The sequence below is a fragment of the Lepisma saccharinum genome, chromosome 29, assembly GCF_977018435.1.
Source record: "Lepisma saccharinum chromosome 29, izLepSacc3.1, whole genome shotgun sequence".
NCBI lineage: Eukaryota > Metazoa > Arthropoda > Insecta > Zygentoma > Lepismatidae > Lepisma > Lepisma saccharinum.
In genome coordinates, this window is record NC_139257.1 from 39665780 (window position 1) to 39685856 (window position 20077).

Sequence of the window (20077 nt, forward strand, 5' to 3'; positions counted from 1 at the left end):
AGGTGCAAGTCTATAAGTGTGAAGATGAAAATAGTTTGAGAATTAATTAATGTCTGTAATCATAAAGATAACCAGAAAAAGAAAACCAGGAAGAACTGCAACGATATGTTGTCATTTTCTTGCTTTATTTTTAAATCATTCCAGAGAGCCCCAGTTACAACCTGAGGTGCAGACGAAACAGTGCGTATTTCGTCTGCATTTTCAGTGTTATTTTTGCCTATCATAATTAAATGCTTCCTTCTCAGCACAGCTTCACCTTCGTTATACAGAAGGTCGTTCGGGATCTCTGAGGACAATGTTGGAGGGGTGATAAGTTCATGAAAACCCATGTCGCCACCAACGATCAGGCTCAATTTGAAAACCAGAATTCCGCGCTATAGCCTGACAACATAATTTCCATTGCAACAGACTTTTCCGAAGAGTTATCATGTCCAACTTTTCCCACTCCTCCAGACAGGGTTTCCAGAGGCCATTGAGAGTGCATGGACGTCTCTTTACTAAGGCCTGTTTTAGGAGTCCAAATGCACAGAAGTCCATGGGTGACGCATCTGGCACCTCGACCGGAATGTCGCTGTAAGGAATTGCACGGATGCCAGTTTCCATCTCCATTCGCTGTAAGAACAGACGAGTTGAATGGGAGGTATGGCTGGATGCTTTATCTTGGTGCACCCAGACCTGGTTTTTGGCCCCCCCATACAGTGACGGGATATCTATGTTATAAATGGGTGTTAAAACCTCATCCTGATAGTACGTGGAGTTCACCTTCACATTATTAGCTACACGGCGAATTGCTAGCTTGCCATTATAGCAGTATCCAGCAATGATCATGAAACCACGTGGAAAACTTTCCTGACATTCTCGATACAATGTTTGATAATTGTTTTTGTTGCGAGGGCGGTAGTAAATCGTGCGGGGTTTGCGACAGTCACTAAAGTAGACATATGCTTCGTCTAATGTCACCCCATTTTTCCATCTCTCCCCTGCAAGATAGGTCTCATAGAGCTTTCTAGAGTTCGTGCAACGTTCCGCAATGTGACGAGGCAACAGCTTGTGAACTCGCTGCTTATCCCGCATTTCTAGTTGCAGGTCCTTCTTGATTATGGTGTTCACTGTTGACACAGACATTCCCAACTTACGTGCGATACTCCTTTGGGGGGCAGGGTTACCACCTGACACAAGGGCCTTCGCTTTTCTCACTATGTCCGGTGTACGACTCGTAGCTGCTCGTGGATTTGTCTGTTTCTTCCCCTGTGGAATTAGGCCCAGTCGGCCTTTGCCTTTTTTGTTCAATACCACACCGATCCCATTCTTCGATATCACAAAACCACGTTTCTTGCACATTCCTTTGATTGCCGAATAAATATATTTAGCATCGGAAAGGGCTGTTATGTAGCTCTCCCAGTATGGTTCAATTTTCTTCGGCATCGTTGTAGGTAAATGGCACAACACTCTGCACACGCATTCTCGGTACTGACGTGACTCAGCATGCACAGTTTGGACGGACTGACGTTGATAACAGCAATGCCAGCGGCTTTCAAAATCGTCACCAGAGATCCCGAACAACCTTCTGTAGTTCCTTGAATTCGCAATATTTAAAAATATTGCGTAATTTAAATGGTTCTTCCATACCAGCCATGACAACACGCTGCTTTACGTACAACTACTGAATGTAAACAAACATTTATCCTACATAGAGTGGCCATATTGGTAGCGACACTAGCGCTCAGGTGGTAATTTTAATAGCTAATAGGCTTTTGTTCCCTGGCCAAGTATCTAAGTAGAACTGTAAATTACAAGAAGTGAAGTAAGATATATGTCGGAACTGCTATCTACTGTTTTGGTTGCACTAGAGTGACTTTTCCTGACACCTCCCGTACTAGAGTTATTTTTTTTGGAACCTCCCGGCTCCCATATTTTTCATTAACAACCAAGACCACAAAATAACCATATAAAACTTCAAGTCAACAGCAAGATCTTGCATACTTCATTTTGGCACATGGAAGCATGGGCGTAACTTAGGACCTAACTTCCGAGGGAGCCGAATCAAACTGGGCCTAATTTTGAGAGGGGAGAATGAAGCTGGGCCTAATTTTTGAGGGAGCAGAATTAAACTTTTGCCTAATTTTGAGGAGGCAGAATTAAAATTGAGCCTAATTTGAGGGGGGGGGCAGAATCAGAATTGGGCCAAACTTTGAGGGGGCAGCATGTGACTTGGGGCCTAATTTTGAAGAGGCCAGAATCATACTTGGGGCCTAATTTTGAGGGGGGGGCAGAAGCAGACTTGGGGCCTAATTTTGACGGGGACAATCATACCTGGGGCCTAATTTTGATGAGGCAGAATCAGACTTGAGGCCTAATTTTGAGGGTCAAATCAAAGTAGGCCTAATTTTGAGGGGGCAGAATAAAATGGCCTAATTTTGAGGGTCCAGAGTTAAACTGGGCCTAATGTTCAGGGGTCAGAATCAAAGCTGAGGCTTAACTTTGAGGAAGAGACTCAAAAAGTTTTCCATCCCATACAAACAGCATCCAGGATTATTTGCTAAATAACTCTGATGTATATTACTCTTTATTACTTTGTGCTCAGGTACCCTAACTTCTAAATTTTAATAAACCCAAAAATTTGGGGGGAAGCAGCCCCCTTGCCCCCCCCCCCCCCCCGCAACAACATACGTCTATGCGTGGAAGTAAGTCATATCTTGCAGTAGTTGATTTGAAACTTAGTTCTGCAGCAGAAGTGGACAAATACATTTGGGTTGGAACTATGAAACACGTGAATTTGTAAATTTTTTATTCTCTATTTTTGATCTGTATATTATATAAAATGTAAATTAATTATTTTGCTTAATATTATCCATTTCATAAACATTTGCTGGAGCGATGTCACACTGTGAAAAAAAGATCAAAATTTGTTCCAACTAAATCTCATGTAAATTCATTCAATGCTCAAAATTGGAAATCTCCCTTAAATTCACATGGCCAAAAGTTGGTCACCCTAGGTTACACACAATATATTATATACGTGTAAAGTCCTTGTTTTGCCTCTAGATAGTGATGGTCCTTCACAACTTGGGCATTAAAGTTAATGCAGTTGTGAGTGTACAGCGCAAATATTATGCAATTTTCTGATCACTTTACAATACATTTTACCACCCAACACTACAAGTACAAATGAGGCATTGAAGATACAAAGGATGAACTCAACAAACATACATTTTGAGGAAAATGTGTTTCAAGTTGTGAGGCACAGAGTGAACTTATGACCGATTTAACATTACTATTTCGGTCTTGCTTCAAACTTCCCAAAGATTATTATTTTTTTTTTCTCTCTCTCTCTGAAAAATGACACAGCCATCTTTTCTCTGACATGGAAACCAGTGTGGACCCGCAATTGAACTCTTTAATCTTCAACCAGTCTACATTTCACTCCTGTCACGATAAAAATTTCTTAAGCTGCATTTTGGTCGAAATTGGGAAAGGCAGATAGCCATCAGAAAAGTGCCCTTATTACTGCCTTCTGGGACTTTAAACTTTAAATTATCCTGACAACTTCAGTGGGAAACATCGCTCACTCTCAGCATGCACCAGTAAAGACAATGACTCCTCCTGTTCCAGTGATGGGAGCCAGCTGTTCTGGCTTAAACAGACCTAACCAGAAAAGCAATCTAAGCACTAGCATGACCTGGGCAGAAGTTGTAATTTCTGAAGTTGTAATTTCTGCAGTCGCCCTAGCAAGTCTACATCTCTTGACACATTGATGACAGCAGAAAAAATGAAAAATTCTGAACCCTGACTTGGTTCTAACATCTGTAGGAAATATATGTCATCGAGTTCAAAAACATTAAGCCACCAGAAAAGTAATAAACTAAACGAAAACTTCAGAAGTGAGATGCTGGGAGCGAAGTTATGAGAAGTTAGAATTGATTCCAACCATATACTTTCCCTCTCTCTCCAACAAACAAGGGGTTATTGTGTTTTCCCTACCATCCCTCCCTGGTGTAAACATGAAGCCATGGGGTGGGGCTATAGCCCATGGACCAATAGGAAGGGAGGACAATTCCCCTGGGGCAGCAAGGATTCTGAAACATGGCAGGTGAGGACAGTGTTCAAAACAGTTCTTGTGCAACGATTCAACTCCCTATTCAACTCCCTAGTCGGGAAAAGTTCTCTTTCTCGCATGAGAAAAAAAAAGTCCATTGCGAGTGCTCCAACAGATATGATGAAGACTGTTTAATTTGTTGAACAGTGCTCCGAAGTTATAGATCGACCACAAGAAAAAAAACCTTGGGACGGAAAGTCCCTGTGCAGCTTTCCCTTCTTCTCTCCACTTCGGGCCATAAGGAAGCATGATCCACTTTCCCCGTCCCCAACTCGCGGGAGTACGGTGCACAGGAGTCATGGGTCTGCGCAGGTTCTTTTGCTCGTGGTTCCACTATAGGATGTAGTACTCTAACTAAAAGTGCTTCGAAGGTAATCAGTATATAGCTGTTAAGACCAGTTCTTCTTGCGTATGTGGCACTCCACGTGTCGCAACTGTTAGTTGTTTGTAACCAGCGATGACAAAAGTTCACGCAAGCCGATGCTCGTCTGTCGAGTGAGGGTGAGAGTGTAAAGATGCAGAGCATTGTATGTATGTTGGTCGGATAAATTAAATGCCTCCATTCATAGTACCCCGATTCCTTCATTTGCAACATACAATTTAATCACTTGTGATCGGAATAACAAAGTTGATTGTCGTTCTCCGTTGGCTGAGCTCTGAGCCGTAACCTTAAAACATTGCATCACTCACGTTGGTGTATTTCGACACTTATGTTTCAGGTTTTGTGTTTTTTTCTATTAATTAACAAACATCCATGCCTGGTATGTGAAACGGCATTGAACCCCCTTCTCGGATTATAAACTGAACAAAAAATTTTGGCAATCATGCCTGGAAACTTTCCCATATGATGTTAAGACCTTTTTGTTGAGTTCGTCCTGTACCAATTTGCCCCAAAATGTAAATTTGTCGAGTTTGCCATTCGTATCCAAAATGCCTCAAATGTTCATACAATTGCTTTACTTTTAGGTAAGGAAGATCTCCAACTACTGTAGAGTGGGATGCGCAAATATACCAAATTGCTTTACCAAATGAGAGCTTCAGGAATTGATACCAAATGCCAAACAAGCTGCTGACAACCTCTAGATCAGCATACATAAAAATCCATTCCTTAAAAACACATAGGATGCCAGAGAAATATTAATGAAAATACTAATGGATAATTTGCCTACAAATACCTGTGCATCCCACTGTAGATTCACACTCTTCTAATGCAAGCACCAGATTCTTCTGATGCAACACTATTTTTTGCAAGATGTCGTCAAAAATAATACATGCAGAATGTGGAAATAAATTGTCCTTTATACCATATGCTGATTGAAAGATATTTTCTCAGATGCAAACAAAGGATAGTATCCAATCAGGAATACATGGTAATAAACTTACATAGATTCATCATAGGAAAATGACAAGGTTTACACCTGAGCATCTCATATTGTTTTATGGTAATTCTACACTTAGCCCATGTTAACCCATTTTTCCACATTTCTGCATTACTTATTACCTGGCACATCAAAGCACTCTGTCGTCTTAGATTTCCTGTGGTATTTGAGAGTAAATTGGCATTGCCAGTTACTCCTTGAAAAAATATTCTGAAAGTCCTAGAACCTATTATGTGGAAAAACAACCTTGTATTGCTTGTGGAGTTTTCCACGTGCTGGTTTCTTTGCCAAAAAGGGATGTAAATAATATTAATTTTAGGATGCATTTTTTTAATCATTCCATAGCAATGTCAATCTGCTTTTGGGCATATAATCAGGCAAACAACATAATGCAAGTTGTGCATCACTTTTAAGGAAATGCAAGTGTACTTTGTCCTGGAAAGTATCTTTTTTATTGTTTTTAAACTGGCATGTTCCCTTAGTACCCATATAATCTTTATTACTTGTCTTTTATTATTTCATCACTCAGTAAGAACATTAATAAACAACAAAAGTTAAAAAACAAAAAAAAAAATTTTGTGTCCCTGAATTTTTAAGTCACTCACTGCAAAGATGAGGATGGGTGATGATATGATGAAATTGATGAAGGGACGGACACTCACAAAGAATACCCACGTTCAGATCAGGATTCGAATTGAACCAAAAATATGATCTGTCATATGTTACCGAGCCATTGAAAATTGCTGACCATTATTAACTTTCAATATGATTCAGAGCAGGCCACAGCATGATTTATATGTATTTGGATAAATTAAGTACAATGAAATTGTAACATTAACCACTATGCCACAGAGATGGTCTCAAAGCTATTGAAGTGAAAATGCGGGATAAATATGTTTTGCCATAGGTTACCAAGTGATTCAAGATTTAAAGATCGCTAATCATTGATAAACAGGGGGAAGCTCCACATACATAAATCTGGCCCTTAACGGGGTTCACCACAAACTGTAGGAAATCAATTTTGTTTTCAATTACATTAGAAAGCTTCAAAACAAAATCTGGAAACTGCATTCTTCCTTCTTTCACTTAATTTTTATTGACAACTTATCCCCCCCCCCTCATGAAGAGCACCCAACTGAAAATTCAAGGACACAGCAGTAAATTATATCATCAGGAAATTTCAATGTATTTTTAATGTATCACAAAAACCCAACGTAAGTGAAAATGTGTTATCCGTTGATTTGGTGGAGTTGCATAAGCCAAAATGCATAATGTTAATGTAAATGATTTTCATTTCTTTAATGAAAATATGGCAAAATACAGTGGAAACTTAATTATACTTTTATCAGGGGTCTGAACGTAAAATAATAATAATAATAATAATAATAATAAAATTGGAGAGAAATTTCAATATTTTTGTTGGAAGTCAAAAAATATGTGTAGGGAAATGTAAAATCAGGGTTTGACTACATTCAAAAGACAGACATGAAGAAGAATTCTATTTGTTATAGAAAAATGAATATCGTAAGTGCATACAGCAATTTAGTTCATCGCTTCCATCCTGACAGTCATTGTAGCCATCACATTTTCGTGCTTTGGAAACACAGAATCCATTTTCGCAGCGAAATTGGTCTGAAGTACATGCTGCAAATAAGAAAGCACACCATATCACCACCAGCCTTGTCTTTTTATTATTTTAAAATTAACAAATAAATATTAACTGAAAAACTCTTAAGGAGTCTGAAAAAATAGCAGGTGTAAACTTGAACTTGCAACATTCATTTTAAATTAAAAGTAAGAAAAACAGATAAATTTGGAAGAAAATATATTAAAACTTATTGAACTGTAAGCACATATGCTGTGTAATAAAAAATAGTTTTCAAACAGTCATGCATAGCACATCAGTTCTCAAATTTGTAAACAAATACCCAGCAATAAACATTAATTTGTACAGCCACAATCAAAAACGAAATTAAGTCGAGAAGTAAAATATTGGTAAGCGAAGTCTGAATTTGAGTTTTTTGAGTTATTTTAAGTCCACTTTGTAAACAGATAGGCTTATTGGGGCTGGACCTACAGTTTAAAGTGGGATCTGAAACACTGCGCACCTTCACTGGGTATCAAATCCAGGGCACCTTGATTACAAGGTGACAATATTACAACTACAACATTGGTGAGGGTCCAACCCTTATGGTCAAAGGATCCAAATAGAGGCCTAGGTCTAAATCTCGCCTGAATGTCCGCTCTTAAACTCTTATATCCATCATTCGCTGAACAATAATGCAAATCTAATCAAACCAATTGTGTTGACAAATGTTGTAGCTTTCATGAACAAACACTATCACTTTGCAAGTGATATTCACATCAGAGAGAGTGGTTATTCACTGAAAAAATGACAACACTGCTGAAGAGAGTTGGTTTTATCAGACTAGCATATTACTGCATGGTGAACGGTGGATATAATTTTAGGCACTGCCTGGGCCACATTTCAGGCACAAATTAAAAATGATAAAACTGATGTTTAACATAATTTGGCACTCATTTTGTCAATTTTCTTTTCATTTTACTATTTTTTGCTTTTTTTCATTTAGCATTGAGTTTCAGTATTTAAGTAACTTGTATTAAAAAATAAAACAGAAAAAGAAACTGCATGCTTCTCTGTGGAGGTGCCCAAAATTTCAGTGTTGACCCAGCACTCATCATGAGGACAACTGGCGAGCTACTTGAAAAGACAAGTAGCATGTTCTGGTCGTGAAAACCAGGAAGCAGAAGCAATGAAACTCAAAACGCTGACTGGACGTCACACAAGGCTTCGCAGAATTGTAGTTTCATATTTTTGTAATGCATTATCTTCACAATTATTGCACTTTTTATAACTTATGCAATGTGCAGCACACATAAAAGGATGGATTTCCATTACTAATAACGGAACATATCCAAAATGCACACCATGGGTAGTACTTTTGCTCAGGTCAAGAATTGGGAGACCTTTTAAAATCAGACCCTGCTGAGACAGCTTTGTCTTCACGAGAATCTCAACCAAATTTTGCTTGTGACTGTACAACTTTCAAGACCCTTTCAATCGTTCTCGTATAAAGAGTAAGGACAGAAGAGAAGAGAGTTTATCACAGTAATATAAAATTTAGAAAAAAACAAACAACAAAACGAGCACGCAACAAGCACAAACACCACAGAAAACATTCAGTAAACAGTGCAAGGTTGCTTCACTTACGACAATTCAATTCATCAGATCTATCAGGACAATCCTGTACTTTATTGCATCGTTGACTCTCCTCTATGCAGCTTCCATCCCTACAACGGTACTGGCCAGGCCGGCATTCACGAGCGGCTGCAATATCACCCCGACAAACATAAAACATGCACACTCAAAAAGAGAAGTGATATCACACCTTTGTTCTCAGTAAGTACAACACCATAGCAAAACTGTATGCAACCATCAGCGTAACATGCCGAAAGCTTGTTAAATGAAAGTATGATTCTTTCTTTAAAAAAAAAAAGTCAATGCAATGAATTATGCATGCTTAACAAAAAACTCATGCAGGCTTTGTGATCTTGACACAGTATAGTAAAAATGGCATCACAAATTTATCATGCATAGTAATTTTCATGCATCTTTTAAAATACAAAATTAATCTTTACCAGCTTTTCACTGAAAAAAAAGTATGCAAAACAAATTTATGGTTTTAAAATAATAATTTTGTTCCATGTATTGAGAGATTGAAACAGAATTTCTTCTCATTTAAAGTTTTTTGATATAATTATTAAGATAAAAAAATAACATTCATTTATTGCACAATTATTGTACAAAGATGTTACAACTAGGAAACAGATTTATTATTTTTTAATTGAGTAGAAACAAGCTTGTTTCAGTTTTATAAGTGTTCATGAAATAATTTTTTAATTGAGCTCTCTCAAACTAAACAATTTAAAAAATAAAATTGATTACATTATACTGATAATAATTACGCTTTCAGATGCATTAGACTCTTCCGATATAATTATGAACTTTTTCCCTCAATTGTTTGAAAATTTGCAAGTTCTTGTGATAAATAGGAACACACAACCTTCTTGAAAAAAGTACAAAACTAACCAAAATGTGTAGTGAAATTATTCAATTCAAGGGTACATGTAAAAAGTAAATATTCATGGGAAAATATGCTGGCACTTTCCTACAACTAATGAATTTAACTATTTTTTAGTGAAAATTATTTCGATACCTGTAGAACTTTAATACCGTTGATTGGCCAAAATGTAACAATAGAGATAACATCTATTAAAAAAAATTAAAAAAATGAATGTTACTCATTCTCAATCCAATGAAAAGTGGTATATAAAAAGACATTTTAGTTTTAAAATTGTGAATATAATCTTACATTTGATTTAAAAACTACACTTAACTTCTAATAGCACATTTATGTAGTTATCAGGGTATTAAGTTTATTTCTGTGTAAAGGAGTCCATTTTTGCTTCTCCAATATTAACAGAGGAATTAATCAATTTTCCATGAATTGCAATACTCACAGGATAATTCAGACCTCAGAAGGTGTCGTGTCGGTAAATAAAACCTAAATTTCATGTTTAAGAGTTTATTTTGGAGTTCACTTTGCATTATTTTGTGACAAAACATGGAAGCAAAATGCATCTCGCATCTTTCAAAAACATGAAAAAATAACAATGTGTGTTTTGACATTTCGTTTTTTCGTCAAAAACTAAATATGCATGCCCCTAATAATGACATACTCTGTATGCACTAATAAAAATAAATAAAAATCATCAATAATTTGTGCATCTAATAAGTGTCAATTATTATCAATATAAATGCTCACAAAATATGGTGTTCCTTAATTACTAATGGACATACGAAATGAAATTTGTATCAATATCTTCATTGAATAAGTTCAAAAAATGATTCAGAAAAATTTATTTTCCCGAGGCCTACTTAACAGTTCTGTATTATGAAATTAATGGTTATGTTAATCAAGTACAATGTCAAAATAACACTTGTCAGAATTCTTGATTTTTATTTTTCTAATGGAAAATATTGTGAATCAATGAAGAAAGGATGCAAAATATTGTGAATCAATGAAGAAAGAATGGAAAATATTGTGAAACAATGAAGAAAGAATGCAAAATATTGTGAAACAATGAAGAAAGAATGCAAAATATTGTGAAACAATGAAGAAAGAATGCAAAATATTGTGAAACAATGAAGAAAGAATGCAAAATATTGTGAAACAATGAAGAAAGAATGCAAATTATTGTGAAACAATTAAGAAAGAATGGAAAATATTGTGAAACAATGAAGAAAGAACAAAAAATTGTGAAGACAGAAAACAAAGACAAAAACAAAAAGACAGATATAGTAAGTGAAAAGAATAAAGAAAAACTTTAAAATTCTCATTTCAATACATTAACAACAGAGTGAGCCAAAAGTCCAGCAATTTTAATGCTAATAATGTGAAAAACATTAAGAATATTTGCCCAAGGTTTTAAATGTTACAAATCTTCAGCAATTGAAATATTTTTTAAGAATGTTTTAGTTCAAATGACATCTGAAACATTGAATGATTTGTTAATGATATAATTCTGAGTGTAATTTTTCTTCACCTCAAATGACCAAGTTCATGAGAAAAGGTACAAAACTTATTGCTGTGATGAAGTTCCAAGTTATACAACTGGCGACACATTTGGGGACAACAGGTGTCATCTGAAAATGTGTATGGGAAAGACTAATATATTGTAGAACTTGCATTTTGTGTGTTGATATATTGTTGATTTGTGATTGGTCAATATGAATATTTGCTGTTTCTGATAAAGTCTCAATATGCAATTTACCAATAATCTCATGATCTGATATAAAATCACAAATTGTTCATGAAAATCAAGTGACTGCAATAGGTTTTGCCTTAGAAAATACACTGCATATTTAGTTTTAAGGTTTGACGTTTGACTGTTCTATGCAAATATGCACAATTTTCAGGAATACCAGTGCTTCCATCCAGCATTATATGCTACAAAATTAATACTTATCAATACTCTGCACGTAATTATAATTTCCACACATCATTGTGTACATCATAATGCAACAATGGTTCAAAGCAAGAAGTAACATTTTCTGGTCTAAACAGGTAGATAACCGATGCAACTGAACCTTATGCAATGTAATCATCATTTAATGAAAAGCTAGATTGACAAGCATTGGCCCTCAAAGAGCTCCAGCACCAAAAAGAAATTTCACTAATTAGTGATTTATACGTGGCTTTTCCTATAAAATTAAGTGCCCTAAAAATATTTCAATGGAAGATCCATAACAGAATTTAAAACAAACCTGGTATGAATATCTCAGGAGTTTACATGTTATTAACCCAAAGTTAGTGTTGCAAACTCTGAATCACTCTCGGCCACTTTCAAAATAAAACTTATTTTTAATTTAAAAATAGAGTAGCATATCCACTGGTTCTGGTATAACATAGATAATTTTATATTAGATAATTTAATCTATTTTATAAAACCAGACAGTAATTTAACATTTTTTTTAAAAAAAATTAAGAATTCATAGATAATCTTTTTTTTAATTAGTGTCAACCAGATGTAGTCTCAAAAACACAACACAACTTATTACTAAATATATCAAACAAAGGGACAGTAAATGCGAATTGTAGCTTTCCTGGCGACATGATTCGAACAAGTGTTCTCCGGTTACCAGTCAGGTTTAAGTCGATGTTGGCTCCCAACATTCCGAGTTCATACATTGCTCTTGTCACCAGAAACATTGGAAGCCAACATAGACAAACCTGGCTCGTAACCCGGGAACACTTGTTCAAAAGGGACACTAGTTTATGGATACAAAAAGTAGTTTCTAGGTTTTGAATCTACTACATTTTTTCTACTTCAGTTACTTTAAAAAGCTATTCCAGTTCTCTACATTAATTGCAATGACATCTTGAGATTTGAACCTAGGGCCACAGGCTTCCCAATGCACAATGTTAACTACTTTACCAGTGATGTCAGCTGACATTTTTGATAACTAGTGTGGGGAGGGGAAATGAGGGAAATGTCCGGTCATTGCATCCCTTTCTCTCGTTGCTATTTTTTGGTGGGGGTAAACTATGTATATAATTTATATAAAATCCCGATGCTTCAAAAGTAGAAGTAGAATGTCCCTCCAATGAAAAAATTTCCAATAGAACACTAAGTTATGTGGTGTTTTTGACAAGCAACAGTCTGTACTGGCTCATTAAGGCATGCTGGATCCTTTACCTGCAGCAGAAAAAGTGTAATTTATGAAAATTCCTCTCATTTTGATATTTTCAAATTCTGCCCAACTGGAATTTTCTATTGGTTCCGATTTAAATTTCAATTGGATTGAATTGGTTTCAATTGGAATGAATCTGATTCTATTGGATGCTAATACAGTTATCTGAATGAATTCGTTTCAATCGGAATCTCATCTGAAGCCAACTGGAAAATCAATACAATTTCCAATTGGTGAACTGTATCCAAATGTAAGTTTGTATATATTGTAGAATCAATATGTTATAAATTCATTTATTGACTCAAAGAATAGGTAGTTTAATTCTTGATGCCACATTTCCCATAATTTAGAAGTTCATTGGAAAAACAGCACACTCGAACTGAATTTCTCCTGAATTCTAATGCATACTACTGAAGTCAGATTTATCTTAATAAATATATAACAAGAACTCTTAAGAACCAACTCAACCTTCAAGCAGCTTAGTAGTTGAAATAAATGTTCACATTAGTTCTTGTTTCTTCTTTTAATATGGAACTTCCATGGTTAATCTTATGTGTATGTAATGCAATTGGAAAACTGAGCAATCTTTTGATCAACTAAGTCGATCTCGACAGTGTTTTGTTTGTTCATCACCTTTTCAAGTGTTGTGAGTTAGATTCTTTGTTTAACCTAATGTTTTGCTGTGTTTGCATGTTTAATGGAAGAACATGTCAATTTATGACTCAAGCAGCATGTTTTTTTGATTTTCTATAAGTGTATTAAACACACTGAAGCCACAGAGGTAAAAACGTTCACATATTTGAAAATTTTTTGTACGTGGAAGTTTTTTCTAAGTTACAAATTCCAGATGCTTTACCAGTGATTTATTTTAGTTGTTTTATATGGTTTCAATTGGATTTACAGTTGTATAGATAAGAATTTCACATAAGCAATATATTGAAAACAATAAAATACTTTCCAATAGAAACCAATTCATTACAATTGACCAATCAGTTCCGAGAGTGTGTCTAAAACTCATATTGGCTATCGGAACCAAGCAAAATCTCAATCACAGACATCTAGAAAACATAAAATGAAAAACAAAACATGAACTTCAATACTCTAGAAGCAATTCTAAACAGATACAATTTTCCAGAAATTAAAATAATGTAGTTGGTATAAAAAAAATGGCTGCTGCAGGCCAAAGGCCCAGCATGGATATTTGTTTCATAAACTTTTCTATTAATATCTTTAAAGTTTTGGTTTTATTTTTATTAGAATACTATATTGTTATAACTAATTTTATATCAGATCTACTAAGGAATAAATAAGTACTTTAATTTATTTTTATCAATTTCAGATATGAAATTATTGGGTGTAGATTCAACTTGGTGAAACAATGTTTTGCTTTTATACAATCAAAATAAATAATTTTTCATGTTGAGTTTCAGAGATAAGTGAATTTTCATTCCTGATGATTGCACTTTTTGTTGCTATCTATTGGTTAGATAAGAATATGAAAATGTCAAGTGCAAGAATGAGAGAGACGGAGATAAGAGCATAAGATGACTACAAATTAAGAGCTACATTCTTGCTACAACTTAAGTTCTACTCTTCAATAGGCTTATGCTGTGAGTGACATCCTACATTATATATTTTATTAATAATGACAACAAGTCTTCATGACTGTTAATAACTAGAGACACATAGATGTATATGTTACTAGATAATATATTTTAGCCCAATGAACATGAGTGGTAACTTGCCATGATTTAATCTTGGGAGTGCGATGAAGTAGCGATGTTTACATGCATAATATGTGGAACCACCCTAAATGGAAATATTTCCTGGTCTTACAGCTGAAAAACCATGTTAAGTTCCCTGTATTAAACGGAAATTGTCTAATGGGTAAACAGAATCAAAAGAAGCCTTCATAAGGAAAATGTCCCTCGTACCACCACAATTGCTGGAAATTTCTACTGTTTTCAGTAGACAAAATCTACTGTTACCAATTGTACTCTACTGTATGTCTCGGAAATCTACTGAAACTCAATGGTTTCCTACTGTACAAGTTCAGTAGGCCTAGAAGAAATACAAGTGAAATATTCTCTTCAGTATTATACATAATATTGTATACAGTGTATGCAACTCAACATGTTGGCTGTAAACATAACTTTTCATTGCTCCTCATTTACAATTTGTTTTTATATCTATTTGAAAATCTAAACACAGTAGATGTTTCAAAACACCTATAGATCTACTGAAAACAGTACAGTAGAGATACTAAAAGTGAAAATAACTTCTTCAGTATTATATTTAATATGTATGTAGTGTTTTTAGCTTAAAATGGTGGCTGCAAGTATTACATTTCATTCATCTTTATTAACAAATTTTATTTATATCTGTTAGAAAATCTGAACACAGTAGATGTTTCAAAAACCCTATAGATCTACTGAAAACAGTAGACAAAATTTTCAGCAGGGGCAATACTCAGAAAAATTATCATCTGCATTCTTCTCAGTTTCCGCACTATTGACCTGTAAATCAGCTTCTGATTTCAGGTCAGGTCTCTCCCACATCACTGTACTGCATGTGTATTTAGCAGTCAGCAAAAAAGGGGGCCAGAGGTGGCACTTGCCCCGTATCTGCATTTTATTTATCGTGAATAAAATATCAAGATTTTGATTAAAAAATTGGGCACATCCAAAGTCAAAAGTGGTACATAAAATAGCATTTCAGTGTTAAAATGGTGAATAAAACCATAAATTTGATTTAAATCTCTGCATTTTACACAAAATAAACTTTTTCCTTTCTAATAGCACATTTATGCAGCTATCAGAGTATTACGTTTATACCTGTGTAAAGGAGTTCATTTTTTGCTTCTCAAATTTACAGCAGAATTAATCAATTTTCCGTGATTTGCATAACTCTCAGGATAATTTAGACTTCAGAAAGTGTCGTGTCTGAAAATAAACTCAATTAAGAGTATATTTCGCATTTCGCAATTCATTTTGCATCATTTTGTAATACGAGGGCTATACCGAAAGTAATGCAAAAGTGGTCATAACCTCTTTATTAACTGATGTAGATCATTCAAATTGCACACATAGTTGGAGTGACTTTCCCTCTATACAGGTGTTTCAGAATCTCTGTCTTCCTTGCACGTGAATAATGGATACCAAGCAGAAGCAAAATGTCATCGAGTTCAGGACGAAGGAGAGGTGCAGGCTGTCCGACATCCACAGAAGGCTACAGAATGTGCACGGAGATGACACCATTGACAAGAGCAATGTGCAGAGGTGGATAAAGAAGTTTACAGAAGGGGAAACCAGCATTGAAGACAAACTGTGCATTGGGAGACCATCAACGGTGACCACTGACATGAATCGTCAGGACAGACGTGTCACAATCCGTGAGCTTACTGAAAAACTGAAGTGTCCGCACAATGCGATACATTGAGACACTCCATAAGCTTAGAGAAGCCATTAGAAGGAAGAGCCCACACAAGAATCTGAAAGCGATTCGCATTCACCATGACAAGGAGCGACCACACACCTCTTTGGCAACAAATCAGGTGATCGGCAAATTGGGCTGGTCCGTGGTTTCCCATCCACTGTACATTCCAGATCTGACACCCTCAGACTTCTACTTCTTTGGTCCCATGAAGGACAATCTTCGGGGACAACGATTTGATGACACAGACGAGGTAAAGGTGGCTGTGAAGAAGTGGATACGACGTGCACATCATTTTTTTTTCAAAGAGGATTCGAGAGTTGGGTTCAACGATGGCGCAAATGCATCGCTTTAAATGAGGACTATGTTGAGTAGCTGGTTTGTATAGAGGAAGAGTCACTCCAAGCACATGTGCAATTTGAACGATCTACATCATTTAATAAAGAGGTTATGACCACTTTTGCATTACTTTCGGTACAACCCTCGTATAACATTGTAGCAAAATGCACTTCACACATTTGAAAATCATGAAAAATGAATATTACAGTGTCTTATTTCACATTTCGTGTTTATGTCAAAAACGAAATATGCATTTCTATCTCTATCCAGCTTTATGCTTCATTAGGTGTTGCCACGATTTTCACGGATAATGAAATTAAATGTAATATATTCCTTCCTGTGGTTAAACTATCATAAGAATATGATACCCTAAGCAGAGAGATATTTCTTATGTTGAGTAGCAAAGGGTTGTTGCAGGATGACCACTTCAGTGGCAGCGAAGTACACCACCATGATCCTGTCATGTCAAGTTGCCACTTATGTACATTAGACCTTAGATTGAACTCCAAAAACTTGAAAACACGTAAGTTAGAGTTTGTAACTATCTTAGTTCATATGTATGAAGAAAAGAATAACACTGTAATTTGTTATACCCAAACAAGAGCTACAATGGCTTAAAAAAATGGCTATTAAATATTATAAAACATAATCCAAAAATTACTTAGGAGCTACAAAAATCAATACAAAAAAAATGCAACTGAATAAGAGGTAGTCCTATAAATGTATTACCTATGTGTAGTTAATCAATCATTCTAAGAAATGAATCACTCTAAATTAACTATTAGTAAATTTGTTTTAGTGTCAGTAGTTGTGGTCTTCAACAATAATGTTGAAACATAATTTATTAAATTTCTTTCAGTTTTAAACTTTACAACCTTTTACATATGATGGAACCAAAAAACCACTACTGCTTGAAAAATAACAAAGATATATATGTAAAATCTGAGCTTGGAATTATTGATGCCTATGTCTCACTTCAAAAACTTTTTGACTGTCTATTTGATAAGAAATATTAATGTAAACTCTGGTTCCTTTTAGCACCATTGTAGCTTAATCAGATATTTAAAACACCACCCTGAAGAATCGCATTTGCCCTTGAGAAAAAAAAAAATGTGAACATTTACCTTCATTTTTTTTATCTTTAACAAATTTTGTCCACTAACAAAATTCGCAACCTACTGAACATTAATAATATTCCTTAAAAATATTATCCAAACACTAACATTTTATATAATAATAGGACTACCTCTTCACGTTCATGTGCCATTCAATCCATGCCTCTACAAATTTCAATTGCACATGAAAATGTAATTCTTTAGTTAACTTTCCAATTCCTACAATATCACCAAAAAAAATTTCAAATTTACATTAAAACAAATGCTGAAAGAGATGCCAGTGAACTTTAAAAACACCTTTAGTGTAAATATAAATGCAATTTTCTATGGTGCGAATAATTATAAAAAGGAATTCTGAACTATACAGATCAACAAGATGAACCAGAAAATGTTAATTTATCAAATATGAAAATGCAATCCGACTCACAACTCCCACACAGAAATTTAATCTAGCAAGAAATTTAACTAGCTACAGAAAAAATTGTCCACAAATGGTAACATGTTTAAGCAAACTGTAATGGGATATTCACAAGTAATGATCAACTATTGCCAAATCTGTCCTGTACAATAGTTCGGTGATGAACGTAGAACTGCAAGTTATGTCACGTCTGAACGTAGAACTGTAAGTTATGTCACAATACATCTCCATGCATGAACTTTAAAATATAGTAATGTAGTAGATGGTATCCATAAGTTACTTAAATTGTGATGCCAAGATTTTCAAATTTTGTTCCAGTACAAACAATTGACATTCATCATTTTTCTATATTCTTGCACCGAAGTGACTAATTTTCACAATTCTACATTTCCTTGGTACGCTGATCTTGTAGTTTTGTCTGATGTCTTTATTGGGATAATATTGCATTAACATTAGCAAATTACTTAATTTATTAGAATTTCTAAATGGCCTGCCTGACTCAGTGAATAGATTATGAATTGTACATGTGAGATTTGTAAATACGAACATTTCTTTTTAACTTTAAAATTTCAGGTATAAGAATACAATAAAAAAATTGAGCATAGCAGATTATTTCAAATGTGACCTGAGACTTGCCATGCAGTTAAGTTGAATACACAATTAGTTGGTAACACCATATCTAGTTCTCTGAAGCATATGCTAGGCATAATTATTGCAAATGTTCAGTGTAAAACAAAACGTGTAAACATTGTGATTACAAGTGGAATGGGGGAGGTTATGAGCAGTTAAGAACCCCATTTGCACTTTTCCTGAAGGAAAAAGGGCATTGTAATTATTCAACTGCATTTTGCACTTCATAAATGCAATGCCTTCTCCCCTAATAAATCTTGGTGCACCTATGACTGCATTGCATGCCATACTAAACTGGGATAATATTTAGCAAATACATATTAAGTTTCACCTATCTAGGTTTTGCAGTTGCTGATATCACTTCTGAGACTGTGAATTCGAGAAACCTCACCCAGATAGCATATAAGTTAACTGCAAGTTAAATCGGCATTCTATTTAACTTGCAGTTAACTTACACGCTATCTGGGCACTTAGCCATTTAATTTTAAAAGAAAGCATTCTGTTGGAAAAGGCATTACAGCTCCGAAACATGTTTTCGAATATCACCAATAATGAAACTCTCGTATTGTGAATTCACTAAAAATGATACATGAAATAGCAGTGCGCTCAATTATTTTAGTCCGGTTTTTTTACTTTCCAATGCTGAAAAAAGCACTGAGGGGTCACAAGTAATGCACTCACCAGCATGCTAAAACTATTTTTACCATTTGTACTTGTTAAGTAAATGGGGGGGAAAACTGAAAACTTTTGGTGCATGCACTAATTTTCTAAATCCAAAATACTAGCTAACAAAAGGTAGTTTCCCAGTGATAACCACCACACATGTTCTCCTCAATCGTACCAATCACCGAAATATATGTACTTACGGCCACAATCTCTCTCATCGGAATCATCAAACGGGCAGTCTGGTCTTCCATTGCACCTGTTTCTTCGATCGATGCAGGTTCCGTAATCGCACTGCCATTCATTTGGACTGCATACTGTAAAAATTGCAATGTCACAGTCAGAATACTTTATATCAATCTTAATTTAAATTTTTTTACATGGTGTTGCATGACAATTTCTAACCACATAAAAACAATTGAATCCTGTAAATTATTTTACAAATAAATTAAGGAAATACTTGCTCCACACTTCTTTACTCAGTGAGGATCTATCTTATCACGCAACAATAGTGTCAGTAGAACTATTTTGTTACACAATCTTCAGTAAGATTTTATGAAAGAGAAAAACTCAATGTGCATTATGCAATACTAGCTCAATACATCATATTAATGTTACTATAATAGGTTAAAGAATCCTGGTGTGAAGTGTTATAAACACGGGTGCCGACTTGGGGGGGGGGGGGGGGGCAAGGCAGATTCACGTAGAAGGACACATTTTATGTAAAGC

The 20077-nt window shown here is 35.1% G+C and overlaps 1 protein-coding gene across 19 annotated transcripts in view; it reads right to left on the reverse strand.

Annotated features, from left to right (window-relative positions):
* The window catches only part of trol (terribly reduced optic lobes), a 1072318-nt gene that overhangs the window by 316246 nt on the left and 735995 nt on the right, over positions 1-20077 (reverse strand). For 16 of the 19 annotated variants that reach the window (XM_083114888.1, XM_083114886.1, XM_083114883.1 and 13 more), the window contains 3 exons: positions 19552-19665; positions 8708-8824; positions 7012-7119 (listed from right to left, as the gene is read on the reverse strand). In XM_083114888.1, coding sequence (XP_082971014.1) covers positions 7012-7119; positions 8708-8824; positions 19552-19665 — 339 coding nt within the window. The remainder of the gene's footprint in view (positions 1-7011; positions 7120-8707; positions 8825-19551; positions 19666-20077) is intronic. The other 3 variants (XM_083114893.1, XM_083114884.1, XM_083114892.1) reach the window with 2 other exon arrangements.